The sequence below is a fragment of the Hemitrygon akajei genome, chromosome 11 (genome assembly GCF_048418815.1).
Source record: "Hemitrygon akajei chromosome 11, sHemAka1.3, whole genome shotgun sequence".
NCBI lineage: Eukaryota > Metazoa > Chordata > Chondrichthyes > Myliobatiformes > Dasyatidae > Hemitrygon > Hemitrygon akajei.
In genome coordinates, this window is record NC_133134.1 from 81,035,782 (window position 1) to 81,052,727 (window position 16,946).

Below are 16,946 nucleotides of genomic sequence, written 5' to 3' on the forward strand. Positions count from 1 at the left end.
GACAATGTATATAGCAGAATATACATCAGTTATAGAAGTGGGATGAATAACTCTGTAGATAGAGTTTAATCCAAGCAAGTGTGAGGCGAAGTTAAATGAAAAAGGGAATGTACGTAGTTGACAGCAGGACCCTTAACAGTGTTGATAGAGAGCAGGGTTTCCCAACCGAGGGGCCACAGATCCCTCGGTTAAGTGCAGGGTTAGGTTGGGAAGTCTTGATGTAGAGCGGACTTAGGGTTGAAACACACAAATCCCCGAAAGTGGCCAAGCAAGTAGAAGGGGTGGCAAAGAATGCATATGACTTGCTTGCCTTCATCGCTCCCTGGGCACTGAGTATAGGGGCAAAGAATTCATGTTGCATAAATCTAAAGTCTCTTCATGTTAATGGGACAATTTACGAGAGTGCAGAATACTCCCTGGATTAGACAGCATGAGCAAGGTCGGGCAGCACACACAAAATTGTGGAGGAACTCAGCAAGTCAGGCAGCATCTGTGGAGGGGAAAGAGCAGTCGACTTTTCGATTGTTTTCTCTGAAGTGAAGGAGCTGGAGGGGAAACCTGGTTGAAACTTATAAGATTATAAGAGTCATTGGGGTAGACAGTCAGAATGTTTCTCCCCAGGGTGCCAGACACTGTGGAATTCATTACAGTGTCAGGCGGGAGTGGGTGGAAGCAGATACGACTGAGGTGCTGATGTAGCAGGGAATGGAGGGATATGGGTCACGCACAGGCAGAGAGGATTCAGCTTGATTCAACGCAGACACAGTGGGCCAAAGGGCCTATTTCTGAGCTGTACAGTTCTCTGCTCCGTTTCAGGTACTGAGGCGAGGCTGGTGAACGGCGCAGCAGAGGACACTCACGTGCAGGATGTTCCGCACGTTGACAGCAGTCAGGTTGTGCTGCTTTGCTCCATCCTCCAGTGCCCGTTCAAAGCTGTCGTCCAGCTGGATGTCACACTCGGGACCAGCCGCCGCCGAGCTTTTGATCTCCTTCGCCTTCCTCCTCCGCTTCATACCCTTCTTCCTCCTCAGCCTTTTCGTTTCGCTCCCTCCTTCCTCTGCAAGTCAAAGAAAGAATTCAGTCTCACAGGGCTCGGCAGAAAGGAGGCTGCTCACTCCCTAATGCCAGCTTCTCCTCGGTAAATAATTAGCTGATCCCCTATCTGCCCTGCCTATTTCTCATACCACTCACCCAGAAACTATTCCAAAACTGAACTCACTCAACAATTCCAGCAGTCTTAACTTTATTTGTATTGCAATGGTTATGAAGGACGGATTTAGAAAAACTCCTTTCACTTGTTGAGGTCCGTGATGGCACGGTAGTTTCAATCTGCAGGAACATGAGATGCTGCAAAGAGAGCAGTGAACTCAGCCCAAAACATCAAGGGCACATCCCTCCCCACCGTCGGTGTACCTACGTGGATTCCTGCCTCAAGGCCACACCTGTCACCAAGATCCCCACCATCAGGACAGGCCATCTTCTTGTAGCTGCCATTCGAGCAGAAACCTGAAGTCCCACTCCACCAGGTTGAAAAGCAGCTACTTCCCTTCAGCCATCTGCTTCTAGAACTGACCAGCGAAGCACATCTTTCCTCCATCCTTCTCTGTTTTCTATAGGTGTTGCTCTCTCTGCGATTCCCTCGTCTTCCTCCTGACAATTATCTCAGCAAGCATGACAAGTGTGACACCTCCTCCCTCGCCATCACTCAGGGCCCCGAACGGCTCTTCCAAGTGAGGTGACACTTCACATGTGAGTCAATCAGGGTCATCTACTGTATCCAGTGCTTCCACTGCGGCCTCTTCTACATTCAACTTAAAAGTGGAACTTCAGCTTTGTCAAACACCTTCAATCTGATTGCTACAAAAGGCAGGATCTGCCTTTGACTACCCATTTCAATTCGACTTCCCATTCTGACGTGTCTCTCCATCGCCTCCTCTACTGCCATGATGAGGGAGGCCAAACTCAGGTTGGAGGAGTGACACCTCGTACTGTGTCTGGGTAGCCTCCAACCTGATAGTATCAACACCGATTTCTCCAATGTCCATCGTTTCCGCCCATCTCTCCTCATCCTTTTCTCCATTCTTCTTTCTGGTTCCTCTCTCACTCCTTCCCTACTCCTCACCCTCCTCTGGTGCCTCTCCTCCTTTCTTTTTCTTCATGGTCCACTCTCCTCTCCCATCAGATCCCTTCTTCAGCCTTCTTACCTCTTCCACTGTCACCTCCCAGCTTCGTACTTCATCCCCACTCCATCACCCACCCACCTGGTCTCACAGCCATCACCGGTACTCCTCTACCCCACCACCTTCTGCCCTTTCCTTTCCAGTCCTGATCTACGGTCTCGGCCTCTGTCTCTTAATTCCCTTCAATTGATGCTGCCAGGTCTAGCATTTTGTGCGCGTAGCTCTGGATTTCCAGGACCTGCAGAATTTCTGATGTTTATAATCTCAATCTTGCAGTCCTGCATCCCCGATAACCACACGCCACCCCCACTTATCAAGAATCAAACTATCTCTGCCCAAAAGTCTCGCCACCCTCTGACAGAAAACCTGTTGCTTCAATTTTCAATGGGTGGCTTTATTTTCAAACAGAGACGCTTGTGCAAAGCCGTGCAGTATAGAAACAGATCCATCCTGTCAGCTGAAACCATGCCAACCCTTCAGTTAAACCCAAATTGTATTTGACTCTCCCATTACATTTTTCTCAAAGTCAGCCAAACAAAAGAGCTGGTCATTGGTTTCAGGTAGGAAGGGGGGCAGTGCACCTGCTCCCATCTACATCAACGGTGCAGAGATCGCGAGTCGAGAGTTTCCGGTTCCGAGGCGTGAACATCACCGGTACCCCGTCCTGGTCCAACCACGTAGACGTCACAGCCAGCTCTACTTCCCCAGGAGGCTGAGGAAATTCAGCACGCATCCTCTGACCCTCTCCAACTTTTACAGGTACGTCACAGAAAGCACCCTGTCTGGAATCATCATGGGTCTGGACATGACCGCATGATACCGCAGAGTTGTGGACACAGCTCAGCACGTCACAGGAACGAGCAGCACCTCCATGGACTCTGTCCACACTTCCTGCTAGCTCAGTAAACTCACTCACCCCTGGCATTCTCTCTTCTCCCTCTCCCATCAGGTGGAAGATAAAAAAGCCTGAGAGTACGAACCACCAGGCTGAAGGACAGCTTCTACTCCACAGTTTTGAATTGTCCCTTAGTACAATAAGGTCTTTCCCAGGTTACAAACTCCAGGCTTACGGACAGCCCCCTGTACACACAGGGGGGGCGTCTAGGAGATCTGCTGGCTGATGTGAGGCTGCAGGCATCTTCTGCTGAGATCACAATACACTTTCTAGACTCAACAGTCATTTTATTAGTTACCTCCTGTACTTTATACAGTGACCACTTACTGTAAGTTCATAGCCTTTTGTTGCTGTACCTCATCCACTTAAAAGTTTGAGATGTTGTGTATTCGGAGATGCTCCTCCGCACCCCAGCTTGAACCAGTCTGGCCATTCTCCTCTGACTTCTCTCATTAACAAAGCATTTTCGCCCATAAAACTGCCACTCACTGGATATTTTTCCCTCTGTTTTTCGCACCATTCTGTGCACACTCAAGAGAGTGTTGTGTGTGAAAATCTCAGGAGATCATCAGTTTCTGAGATACTCAAACCACCCTGTCTGGCACCAACCATCACTCCACAGTCAAAGTCACTTAGATCACATTTCTTCCCCGTTCTGATGTTCGGTCTGAACCTCTTGACCATGTCTGCATGCTTTTATGCATTGAGTTGCTGCCATATGATTGGCTGATCAGATATTCACTTTAAGGAGCAGGTGTATGTAATATAGTGGCCAGTGAGCGTATGTTTCTGAGATGCTGGATGAAATAAACCATTGTTTTATCCCACACACGGTACCTTCCTTGCAAAAACAAGATCATTGCCATCTCGAAAAGGATTCTGAATTGTTGAGTTAAATGTTCTGGTTGCCCGTGTGGCAGCTGAATTTCTGGATTCAAACAGTTCCCTATTGTTGCCCAGTGAGGATCTGTACTCTATACCACCCCCCCCCCCACCCAGCCCGTGATTACACGACCTACCAATTGTGATGATCAGCTCCCTCTCGCCTTCGTCCTTCTCATTGTCGCTGGCAGCACCTCTCGGCGGGGTGAGCGCTCCTTCTCCCGGCCCCTGACCCGCGTCCAGCTCAGGGCTGCCCTGGGCAGTCGGGTGGCTCTCGGGTTTCGGGGAAGCCACGTTCCCGGAGGGCCCTGCGATGGCAGGAGGGGGCCCCTCCCAGCTGTCGGGGGTTGATGTGCCTGAAAGAAGACAGCACAGTGCAAGCTAAAGGACTCCCAAGCAAGCAGAGGGCCCATCAGAAGCAACCTAGAGGAACAGAGCCCTGTTCAGCTTTGATGTCCCCAGAATTTCTCGCCGGCATCCTCTGTGCCGGGGGTGGGTTTGATCAGCTGGGCAAGTGGACTGAGGAATGGCAAATAGGCAGGTGTTGTATCAACAAATCAGGGTAGGTGGGGCCTTGGGCAGTGTTGTAGAAGAGGACTTAGGAGCCACAAGTAGATAGTTCCTGGAAGGTTGCATCACAGGTAGACAGGGTGATGGACCTGCTTGGCACAATGCCTTCATTAATCAGGGTACTGAGTATGAAAGTTAGGAAAGCAAGTTTATTATCACAGTCACCGCATACTACCCTGAGATTCACATTCTTCCACACTTGCAGTAAATACAAAGGAACATGATAGAATCAGTGAAAAACACACACAAGACGGACAAATGACCAGTGTGCAAATGACAAACTGAGCAAATACATAAAGAAAAAATATTAATAATAAACAAACAATAAATATCAAGAACATAACATGAAGAGTCCTTAAAAGTCAGTCCATGGCCTGCGAAAAATGCTATGGACCTATTTCTTTCCATTAATCCACTAGGTAAAGGTTTAATATCAATTATCCGAGATAAACTAGCAGCCTCACGACAGGCCCCTGTGGATAAAATTTAAATGGCCTGGGAGCAGGATTTAAATATCTCCTTATCCGAGGAGAGCTGGGACTCAGTTCTCAAATCGGTTAACTCAACCTCTCTTTGTGCTCGCCATTGCCTTTTACAGTTTAAGATTGTTCATAGAGCCCATATGTCTAAATCTAAACTATCTCGATTCTACCCTGGCATTAGTCCACTCTGTGATAAATGCAAGAGGGGCGTGGCCTCTCTCATCCATATGTACTGGCTCTGTCCTAGCTTGGAGAAATTCTGGAAAGATGTCTTCACTACATTAGCGGGTATTCTGAATCAGCACCTAGAACCTAACCCCTTAATTGCTCTGTTCGGTTTTTGGGGCGAGACAGATTTATGTCTGGGTCTGACCAAATGCCGAATACTATCCTTTGCCTCTCTCCTGGCGAGACGCTTGATCCTCCTTAGATGGAGAGATGTTGCCCCGCCCACTCATGCGCAATGGCTTAACGACATTATGGCCTGCTTGGATCTCGAAAAAATTCATTATTCAGTTCTTAATTTGGATCTAAAGTTCCATAAGGTCTGGGGGCCTTTTATCGAGTACTTTCATAACCTTCCTCTTGACTAGGGTTTTTTTTCTTTTTGGTCCCTTGCTTTCAGCTCCCTTTTTTTTTCTGGTAGTAGGCATTATTATCCTCTGTTGCTAAGTGTATTCACAGTCTGGGAGTTTGACTGTCCTGACTTATACTCTCTATATTGTGTTGTGGTCGGTCTGGAGTTGTTGTTTTTTTCTTGTGTTGTGGGGCTTGGGGAGGACGCTAAGCTTACTTGTCTTTAATTTAGGTGCTTTTTTGTTAAATTCTCTTCCTTTGTAGCATATTGTTATTGTATGCTTAATTTTTGCACTGTATTAATGCTCCTCATTGGGATTTGGGGTTTTTAATTTGTAAAATGTTTTGAAAAACTAATAAAAAAAATTATTTTAAAAAAAGTCAGTCCATGGGTTTGTGGGAACAATTCAGCATTGGGGTGAGTGAGGTTATCCACTTTGGTTCAAGAGCCTGACTGAGGGGTAATACCTGTTCCTGAACCTGGTGGGAGTCCTGAGGCTCCTGTATCTCCTTCATTACAGCAGTGAGAAGAGAGCATGGTCTGGATGGTCAGGGTTGCTGATGACTGACACTGCTTTAGTGAGGCCCAACTAACGTGTGCAGTTTTGGTCACCGTTATAGGAAAGATGCTATTAAGCTGGAAAGAATGTGGAGGAGATTCTGTTACCAGAACTTGAGGGACTGAGTTACAGGGAGAGGTTGAGCAGGTTGGGACTTCATTCAATGGAGCATAGAAACCAAAAGAAGATCTTATAGAGATTATCGAGGCCCTCCATTGGATGTTGCTGTCGACACAAGCCAGGGCAGTATGATATGGAGAGTAAGCTGTTGCCGAGCTGATGAACCCATGGGAACAGCAGAGACCGATACAGTTTGGCACCAGCGGTGTCGTAGCAGTTGCCAGTCAGCACAGAACTCAACACAGGACTGCCTTAGGGACTCTAGCTCCAGATATCTCCCTTGGGGTTTATTCCCGAAGCCTTCCCCATGAGCGGGTACGGCCACAAGGCAGCCGAGGTTTGAGATCAAAGTTTTCCTTCTCCCAGATGAGCTGCCAACCACAGATGATGAGCCTCATCTGCCCAAAGCAACTGGTTTTAAGGCCCCAGTAACCCACCTTTGCCCCTTCTATCAGTAGAAACGGTTCTGCTGGGCTTAGTAGCTAAGCCACACGTGAAGGCCAGGAGACGGACTTGGTTGTCAGAGGTTATCTGAGAGGCAGACCATTGACAGCATTTAATAGGCAGTGGAAGCTTGTCCCCATTACTGTTCCCAGCTACAACAACCTTTAAGGAACCAGAAAAATTATTACATATGTGATCTTCTAGAGATTATTATTTAAACGATGAGGGCATGGATTGGGCGAATGTTCAGTCCTTTTCCCCAGGTCTGGGAATCAAAAAATAGAAAGCAGAGGTTTGTGATGAAAAGGGAGATTTCTGAAGAGCTCGACGGGTACCTGGTGGTCTGAGGGCGATCGGTATATCAACTGAGCTGCCAGGGGAAGTGTTCGAGCCAAGTACAGTACCATTTTCCCTCTCACTTGGTCAGGTACGTGGAGAGGGAAGGTTTAGAGCAGGGGTTCCCACATATGCCATGAACCAACACCATTAAATAACGGACCCCAGGTAAAGAGGGATACGAGCCAAACACAGGCAAGTAGGACTTGCTTAGATCGGCATCGAGGTCAGTACTACACTAGATGGGCTGAACGGCCTGTTTTCCTGCAGATCTTTTTCCGCAATGATTCCTATCAGGGAGGTTCAGCTTGTCACTGAACGCTCTTCAATAGATGCACTGGCCGGTTGTATGCACAGGAATGTAAAAAGCTTCGGAGAGCAGTGGACTCTGCCCGAAGCACCGTGAGCAACATTCCCCCCACCGTCGATCGTATCTACTGGAGGTGCTGCCTCAGTCCATCGTCAAACATTCGCACCATCAGGCCATGCCATCTCCCCACAGCTCCCATTGGGCAGGTGGCTAGCTCCACGGGAGGGGCGGCAAAGAGGAATGTTAACACGAGGAAACCTGCAGATGCTGGAAATTCAAGCAACACACACAAAATGCAGCAGGCCAGGCAGCATCTATAGGCATCAGTGGAGTGTTCCCATCTTTCAGTGACATCCTTATCCAGGGTCTCCTCTACTCTGGCAGGGAGAATGTCAATGGTTCACTCCCTCACCACTGGGTGACTGAGGATAGGATCCTGCTCACTGCAAAAAACCGTCTGACATGGCAACGGAAATCATATTACTCCAGCGCCATGGAGCGCCCAGGGCACACTACGTACCCTCCTGACCAATCCTCACCTGCCTGTCTGTGGGCTTCACTGCCCTCTGGGGACGTCAGCTCCGCCGGCTGCCGCTCACCTCCGGCACACTGGCCGGCCTCTGCCGGCCGCACTGACGCCTCCGCCTCCTCTTCTCCATCCTCTCGGTGGCAGGGGGCCACGGACGGCGCGGCTGCAGGGCGGTCCACCCCGCCGGGGTCAGACACCGGGCTCGTCTGCTCGTCCGTCCGGATGGCCTTCGCCCTCTGCGGAGAAGGGGGCGCAGAGTCCGCCCTCCTCTTCTCGGCCGGCAGCATCTCCCACTGCTCCCCCCGGGCTAGTCTGCGGAGAGAAAACACGTCGCGATGAGGATAACGTGGACATCATGAGGCAGCTGTTCAGCCATTCAGTCCTGCCTCGTCACCGAATCTACACTGACTTCCAGCTACTCTTCTGCACCAGCTCCCCGGGGCCCTCAAATTCATCAATCTGTAAATTATTTATCTACTCCAACTTAGAATAAAGACCTATCCCCTGGGGGACAGAAGATTCCAGACATTGGAGTCATATGGTAGGGATAAAGGCCATTCAGCCTATCTTCAAAGTCCGTTATCAAAATACCACCATATACTATCTTGAGTTCATTTTCTTGCAGGTGTTCACAGTACAAGAAATACAATGGAATCACACCACCACCCCCCCACATTATCATCTTCTGTCAGTCATCTTATGTATACACACTCCTGCACCTCATGTCACTTTACACTCATGCAAACGGCCTGTGAGTAGAAGCTATTGTATTTATATTTATTCTGTTTTTTTAATTATTGTGTTCTTTATCTTAAGTGTGCTTCTTTGTGCTACACTGGACCTGGAGTCACAATTATTTCAGTCTCCTTTATACTTCTGTACTGGAAATGTCACTAAGCAATCTTTAAAAACTATGCACAGACCGACACACAAAGTGCAGAAGAAGACAAACCGTGCAAATAGACACTAAATAAATAATACTGAGACAAGTTGTACAGACAGACAGACATACTTTATTGATCACGAGGGAAATTGGGTTTCATTACAGCCGCACCAACCAAGAATAGTGAAGAAATATAGCAATATAAAACCATAAATAATTAAATAATAATAAGTTAATCATGCCAAGTGGAAATAATTCCAGGACCAGCCTATTGGCTCAGGGTGTCTGACACTCCAAGGGAGGAGTTGGAAAGTTTGATGGCCACAGGCAGGAATGACTTCCTATGACGCTCAGTGTTGCATCTCGGTGGAATGAGTCTCTGGCTGAATGTACTCTTGTGCCTAACCAGTACATTATGGAGTGGATGGGAGACATTGTCCGAGATGGCATGCAACTTGGACAGCATCCTCTTTTCAGACACCACTGTCAGAGAGTCCAGTTCCACCCCCACAACATCACTGGCCTCACGAATGAGTTTGTTGATTCTGTTGGTTTCTGCTACCCTCAGCCTGCTGCCCCAGCACACAACAGCAAACATGATAGCACTGGCCACCACAGACTCGTAGAACATCCTCAGCATCGTCCGGCAGATGTTAAAGGACCTCAGTCTCCTCAGGAAATAGAGACAGTGTTCTTTGACTAGTCCAGTTTACTGTCAATTCGTATCCCCAGGTACGAATCCCTGAAAGTGAGTCCATCGGCTGTGGAATCAGTCCAGAGCCGAGGTGAGTGAAGTTATCCTGATTATTGAGGGGTATTCACTGTTCCTGATCCTGCTGGTGTGGGACCCGAGGCTCCTGTACCACGAGAAGAGAGCATGGCCTGGAAGGTAGGGAGCGGAGGGAGGAGGGTGCTTGATGATGGACGCTGATTTCCCGTGGCAGCACTCCTTGTTGATGTGCTCAGCGGTGGGAAGGGCTTTGCCTGTGACGGACTGGGCTGTACACACTACTGTTTGGAGGGTTTCCCATTTCTGAGAGCTGGTGTCTCCATACCAGGCAGTGATGCAATCAGTCAGGACAATCTCCACTGTGCATCTATAGAAGTTTGTCAAAGCTTTAGATGACATGCCAAATCTGTGCAACCTTCCAAGGAAGTAGAGGTTTTATCTCTTCTCTTATGATGTCTAATGGAGCAACACACACAAAATGCTGGAGGAACTCAGCAGGTCGGGCAGCATCTAAAGAGGGGAATAAACAGTCAACGTTTCAGGCTGAGAGTCCTAATAAAAGGTCTCGGCCCAAAATGTCAACTATTTATTCTGCTCCATAGATGCTCTGGCCTGCTGAGTTCCTCCAGCATTTTGTGTGAGTGTTGCTCAGATTACCAGCATCTGCAGAACCTCTTGTGCCTAACTCAGTTGATCTTATTTGCCCACACCCCCATCCTGTCCGTGTACAACTCCAACTCTCTTTCCATTGTTGCTTATTTACCACCTCTTGTACTATATACCGACCACTGTCTGGGTGGAAAGAGTTGCTCCTTGGGTCTGAGAGGAGAAAGTTCTCCACGCCTCAGTTTGAAATGTCCTCTTGTTGTCACAACCCCACCAGTGGAAACATCTCAATATTTACTGTCAAGTCCCCTTACGTGCTTGAAATAAGGTCACCCCTCCTTGTTTTACACACCAAGATCAGTGAGGAGTCCATTTGATCCATTGTGCCTGTGCTTGCCCTTTGCTGGAACCTTGCAATTTCCACCACAATTACCTGTAAGTAACTTGTCTTCCAGTATTCACCCAGGTCCGTTTCCAATTACTGCCATTCAGAGTTAAAGGCACACCCTTTTAAGTCTTCTTGCCTTGATTGTCTTCTGCTAAAACTATAATAAATAGGGACAGAATTAGGCCTATTGAGGCTGCTCCACCATTCCATCATGGCTGATTTACTTTCTCTCTCGACCCCATTCTCCTGCCTTCTCCCCACAACCTTTGACGCCCTCACTAATCAAGAACTTATAGATCTCCGCTTTAGATATACACAGCCGTCGGTGGAGCAATGAACTCCACAGATTTGCCATCCTCTGGCAAAAGAAATTCCTCTTCATCTCAGTTGTGAATAGACATCCTACTATTCTGAGGCTGTGCCCTCTGGTCTTGGACTCCCACTATAGCAAGCATCCCCTCCACATCCACTATATCTAGGCCTTTCAATATCCAATAGGTTTCAATCAAATTCCACCCTCAATCTTCTCTGTCGAGTACAAGCCCAGAGCTATTAAACACTCATACATTACCCCTTTCATTCCCAAGATCATTCTCATGAACCTCCTCTGGACCCTCTCCAATGCCAGCACATTCTTAAGAGGCCCAAAACTGGTCACAGTACTCCAAATGCAGTTTTATCAACACCTTACAAAGCCTCCACTTCTTCTGACTTTTAATGGCAGTTGGCAGTCCAACTTAAAGGTGCATTACTGCTGGAGTGTGATGTAGAGAGTTGGGAAATAAAACCCTTACTAGTTCTTTATCAAATGAAAACTAAATTACCTAAAAGCCCCATAGATTGTAAATATTGAAAGACAATACTGTGAATTAAAGACACTTCCTTAACTTTGTAAAGCTGTTAACTGAAAACTGTCAATCCCCAAAGCTAATAGTGCAGCCTGCATTTGCTTTCTCTCAACCTTGTATGCTTCACATTGTAAAAGAATATGTTCAACTGTTTCATAACGATGACAACACCCGCACACCCCAGAGTGATGTTTTCCAACAAGATGTAAGGAATAATTAAGCACAGGATGCCCAATTCTAAATCAAGTCAATATAATTCCTTCCCTTCTCGTCTTACCCCCTTCTCCCATCAATCCATCTGTAAAGGTGTCTCTCCTTATGCCCATTATCCCACAAGTCTTGTGAATCCCCTAATTCTTAGCCCCACTAACTCCTTCGCTTCTGATTCACTCAGTGGAAGATCTATATCCACAGATGAATTTTCAACAGCCTTTTTGGCCAAACAATCAACCCGCTCATTCCCCTCGACACCTCTACGTGCAGGGACCCATAACTAGAGACATGTAGACCAATACCTTGAAAATGAAATAAAATTTGAAAAGCTTCCAGCAGTGAATCTGACCTACTACTAGAACGACCTGTTTTAAGACTAGTCAAAACTGGAAAAGAATCTGAACAAATTATAACTTTGTAAGGACAAATTTCCTCCACACACTGTAAGCCCAAAATGACGGCAACCAGTTCTGCATTATACACTGATAAATAGTCAGTAAGATGTTTCTTTATTGGTGCCTGTAATTCAAGCATAAAAACAGCCATACCAACATTCCCTGTTAAATTATCTTTTGATCCATCAGTAAAAATGGTTAACATATCTCAATAATTTTCTTTAACATATTGATGAACCAACAGACTCTCGGGCATATCAGAATCCTTAGACTTTGTTAAATCATGCAACCTAAATTCAACTAAAGCTATTGGAAAACACCACGGTGGGGTTACTGAGAAAGCGACAGTGGGCCATATTGTGTAATCCAGCAAACCCATACTCCCAGCGTGATGAGAACCCAGCCACCCAAACTAAAAACACTCCCCTTGTGAACACACAGTGCACTGCAGATGCTGTGGTCAAATCAAGACATACAAAAAAGCTGGATGAACTCAGCAGGTCGGGCAGCATCCCTGCCCCCTCCTTCTTTAGTCCTGTCGAAGGGTCTCGGCCCGAAACGTTGACTGCACCTTTCAATGGATGCTGCCCGACCTGCTGAGTTCATCCAGCTTTTTTGTACTCCTGTTGTGATGTTCCCAACAGTTTTCCAACACACTTTTAACAGAGGGTGATCATTCCTCTGCCCCCTCAAGTTAACCCAGTATGTTAACAACAACTTCATCCTCCACAACTGTAAGGGTAATTGTCCCATTTCAACTAGTAAAGCCGAAACAGGGCTTTACTGCACCACAACAGTTTTAACATCTGTGCTTGTATCACATCCAACCATTTTAAATTTGATCCATAAGTCACACAGCCAAAATCAAGTACAGATCTAATTAAACAAAAATATAAATGGTCAATAGAGATTTTTGTGTAGTACCCCTAGACACCCAAGGATAATTTATGCCCCTTTACATTAGTCAGTTATCTTATTACAAAGCTCAGCGTTTCAGAGGACTCTAGTCCTCTCGAGATGAATACCAAGATTGTATTTGCCTTCCGTAGCAACTGAACAAACAACTCATTTTTCCATATTCACCCCACCAAAACTCCTCACAATTTTGAAAACTTTAGTTAAATGTCCCCGTAACCTTCTCCGATCTGAAGGGAGAGCCCCCTGCTTTCCCATTCTCGCCACACAACCCACAGTGCTGGAACACACTGGTCCGGTAACACAGCCCTGGATCTCAGGGGAGGGTGTATGGGTAGGAGCGGAGATAGAGATGTGGGGGAGCGAGGATAAAAGGAAAGAGCTGAAGGGGTGACAGTCTGGGTGGGGGGGTGAATTATGTAGAGTGGAGGGAATCTCAAGGGTGGGAAGGCTCTTGAATGAGGTCTGGAGAATCCTGAGTGGAGAGGAATTTCTGCCACTTTTCTATTAAATTAGGGACACACCCCCCATCCATCTCCATACCATCTATTTCCTCCCTCAGTCCTCACACCCCTACACTCCCTCCTCCCTCCCTTCCCTTTTCTCCCCAATTTCCTTCCCCAAACACCCCCCTCATTGTCCTTTTCCCTCCCTCCCTTTCCCCCTCTCCCTCCACCCTCTAACTCCCTCCCACATTCTCTCCTCTCTCCTTCTCCCTCCCACATTCCCTCCTCTCTTCCTCCCTCCCACATTCCCTCCTCCCTTCCTCCCTCCCACATTCCCTCCTCCCTTCCTCCCTCCCATTTCACTCACTCCCCCCTCACCCCCCCCCCCCCCATCCCATTACCTTTGCAGCCCCACATCTCCCGCCCGTTTCCTCAATTACTGCCGCCCCGTTTCCGCCGGTACCTCTGCGCCGGACGAACCTCCCGGCTGCAACTCGAGTCCCGAACAAAAGTTCCGGGTCCGCTTCCTGTCAATCGCTTTGTTGCTCCTCAGTGATTTTAACATAAACCCCAGCCCTTGACATTCCGTAAACTGTTGAAAGCAAACACAGACGTTCAAATCGCAAAATGCATCGTTCGTTTTCTCCAGCCCGATAAAATCATTGCAATTAGTTGCATTTTAAGCAATGTATTGTCTCTGCTCTAAGGCAATACCCTCGGGTGGAGAGGAATCGGCTTCTAGAATTGCAAGTAGTGTTGCTCCCATAATGTGCACTCACCAGCTACAGCGCAGTGTTGACAGAGCAGCGTTTCAGTTTACTGGCAGGGAGGTCCACACATAGACGCCACAGCCAAACACGGCTCAACAACTACTTCAAATGAAAGAGTTAACGTATGAGGACATTTGATGGCTCTGGGCCTGTACTCACCAGAGCTTAGAACAATGAGGCGGAATCTTATTGAAACCAATCGAATATTGAAAGGCCTAGATAGAGTGGAGGTGGAGAGTATGTTTCCAATAGTGGGAGAGTCTAGGCACAGATTCAGAATACAAGGAAGAGTGCTGAGGAGGAATTTTTTTTGCCCAAGTGTGATGCGTCTGTGGAATTAATTGCTCCAGATGGTGGAGGCTAAATTATTGGGTATATTCAAAGCTGAGTTTGATACATTCTTCATTAGTAAGGGTGCCAAGGGTTATGGGGAGAATGCAGGAGAATAGGGTTGAGGGACATAACAGCAGAATTGGGCCATTCTAACCATTAACTCTGCTCCACCATTTCATCATGGCTGATCCCAGATCCCACTCAACCCCACAGACCGGTCTTCTCACCATATCCTTTGATGCCCTGACTGATAAGGAAATAATCAACTTCTGCCTTAAATATACCCTTGGACTTGGCCTCCACCGTAGTCCGTGGCAGAACATTCCACAGATTCACTACTCTCTGCCTAAAAACAAAATTCCTCCTTACTTCTGTTCTAAAGGGTTAACCCTCAATTTTGAGGCTGTGCCCTTGAGTTCTGGATACCCCCACCATAGGAAACATCCTCTCCACATCCACCCTATCTAGTCCTTTAAACATTTGGTAGGTTTCAATGAGATCCCCCCACATTCTTCTAAATTCCAGTGAGTATGGGCTCAAAACTGCCAAGCACTCCTAATATGTTAACCCCTTCATTACAGAATCATCCTCGTGAACCTCCTCCAGGTCCTCTCCAATGACAACACATCCTTTCTGAGGTATGGGCCCACAACTGTTGACAGTACTCCAAGTGCGGCCTGACCAGCATCTCAGAAAGGCATCTCCTTGCTTTTATGTTCTATTCCCTTTTGAAATAAATGCTAGTATTGCTTCAGCCAGCCATGACGGAATGGTGGCACATTCTCGGAAGGCTGAACAGCCTGATTCTGCCGTGTGTCTTATGGTCTTCCTCAGGAGGCTTGGGAAGTTTGACCCTTGCCAATTTGTACAGATTCATCAGGGTTCGGTACGGCACCTGCTGTGCAAGAAGCTGAAGAGAGTCGTGGACACAGCCCAGTCTATCCCACAAACCAGCCCGTCCCCCCTCTCCTACCTCCATCCACGTTTCCCGCTGCCTCGGGAGAGCAGCCAACATAATCAAGGGCTCTGCCCGCCCCAGCCATTCTCTCTTCTCTCCCCTCCATCAGGCAGAAGGTACAAAAGCCTGAAAGCACCTACCACCGGGCTCGAGGACAGCTTCTATTCCACTGTTAGCAGACTCCTGAATGGAGCTCTTGTACCTCACAATCTACCTCAGCGTGGCCCTGCTCTTTGCCCGCCTGCCTGCACTCTCTCGGCAGCTGCATTCTGTTTCCTCTTCTGCTACTTCGACGTGCAGAATCACGCAAAGCAAAAGCTTTTCACTGTGTCTTGGTGCGTGTGACAAGCTGGCAAGGAAACAGGTTCACAGAACATTACAGCACATGAACAGGCCCCTTGGCCCTGATACCGTGTCAAGCTAATTAAGTTAGTCATCAAATGAATCCCTTCTGCCTGCACAATGACCATATCGCTCCATTCTCTGCTCAGTCACGTGCCTCAGAGCCTCTTAAACCCCTCATCAAATTACTGACCCTGACTCCTTCCTCTGTGTAAAAACTACTTGCCACCCACATGCACTTTGAACTTATCTTCTCTCACCATTCAAAAACAATGTATGGATAAATAAGTCAAGTCACTTTTATTGTCATTTCAACCATAACTGCTGGTACAGTGCACAGTAAAAATGAGACAACGTTTCCAGAACCATGGTGTCACATGACACAGTACAAAAACTAGACTGAACTATGTAAAAACAGCACAGAAAAAAACTACACTAGACTACAGACCTATCCAGGACTGCATAAAGTGCACAAAACAGTGCAGGCATTACAATAAATAATAAACCAGACAATAGGGCAGTAAGGTGTCAGTCCAGGCTCTGGGTATTGAGGAGTCTGATAGCTTGGGGGGAAGAAACTATTACATAGTCTGGTCATGAGAGCCCGAATGCTTCGGTGCCTTTTCCCAGATGGCAGGAGGGAGAAGAGTTTGTATGAGGGGTGCGTGGGGTCCTTCTCATAATGCTGTTATGAAAATAAAGTGGATTAGAAAAGGCCAGCTGGGCATTGTGGACAAGTTTGGCTAACGGACCCTGTTTCCAGGCTGTATAACTACAAGTCCAAATTAGATTTGCAGATTAGGTGTTTTCTAGAGTGGTCGGCACAACATTGTGGGCTGAAGGGCCCCTGTAATGTGCTGTAGATTTCTACGTTCTATTGAATATTATTATTGCTATTAATAATTATCAATAAAGGCAGCGCGGTTGTGTAGTGGTTGGTGTAATGATTTACAGTGGCAACTATGAGTTTGGTGTTCAATTCCCACCACGGTCTGTAACAACATTCTCCATGTGACCGCTTTCTCCCTCTTTCCAAAGACGTAACGGTTAGTTTAGGGTCAGTCGTTCGTGGGCACGCTGCATTGGTGCCAGAAGAGCATGGCAACACTTGCGGGCTGCCCTCAGCACACCCTCCGACTGTGGTGGTTGTTGACATAAAACGATGCACTTCACTGAACGTTGCGATGTACAATGTGACAAATAGAGCTAATCTTAAACTGGTCCTCACAAACAGA

General features: G+C 47.3%; 1 protein-coding gene across 7 annotated transcripts in view; it reads right to left on the reverse strand.

The window, feature by feature from the left end:
* LOC140735760 (GON-4-like protein) overlaps positions 1 to 15,649 on the reverse strand; it is a 67,002-nt gene extending 51,353 nt beyond the window's left edge. For 4 of the 7 annotated variants that reach the window (XM_073061217.1, XM_073061216.1, XM_073061215.1 and 1 more), the window contains exons 1-6: positions 15,510 to 15,647; positions 13,710 to 13,900; positions 10,537 to 10,648; positions 7,895 to 8,196; positions 4,095 to 4,313; positions 861 to 1,057 (exon numbers count right to left, since the gene is read on the reverse strand). In XM_073061217.1, coding sequence (XP_072917318.1) covers positions 861 to 1,057; positions 4,095 to 4,313; positions 7,895 to 8,171 — 693 coding nt within the window. In that variant the 5' untranslated portion in view covers positions 8,172 to 8,196; positions 10,537 to 10,648; positions 13,710 to 13,900; positions 15,510 to 15,647. Of the gene's footprint in view, positions 1 to 860; positions 1,058 to 4,094; positions 4,314 to 7,894; positions 8,197 to 10,536; positions 10,649 to 13,709; positions 13,901 to 15,509 lie in introns of all 7 variants that reach the window. The other 3 variants (XM_073061218.1, XM_073061213.1, XM_073061214.1) reach the window with 3 other exon arrangements.
* Positions 15,650 to 16,946: the final 1,297 nt, after the last annotated feature.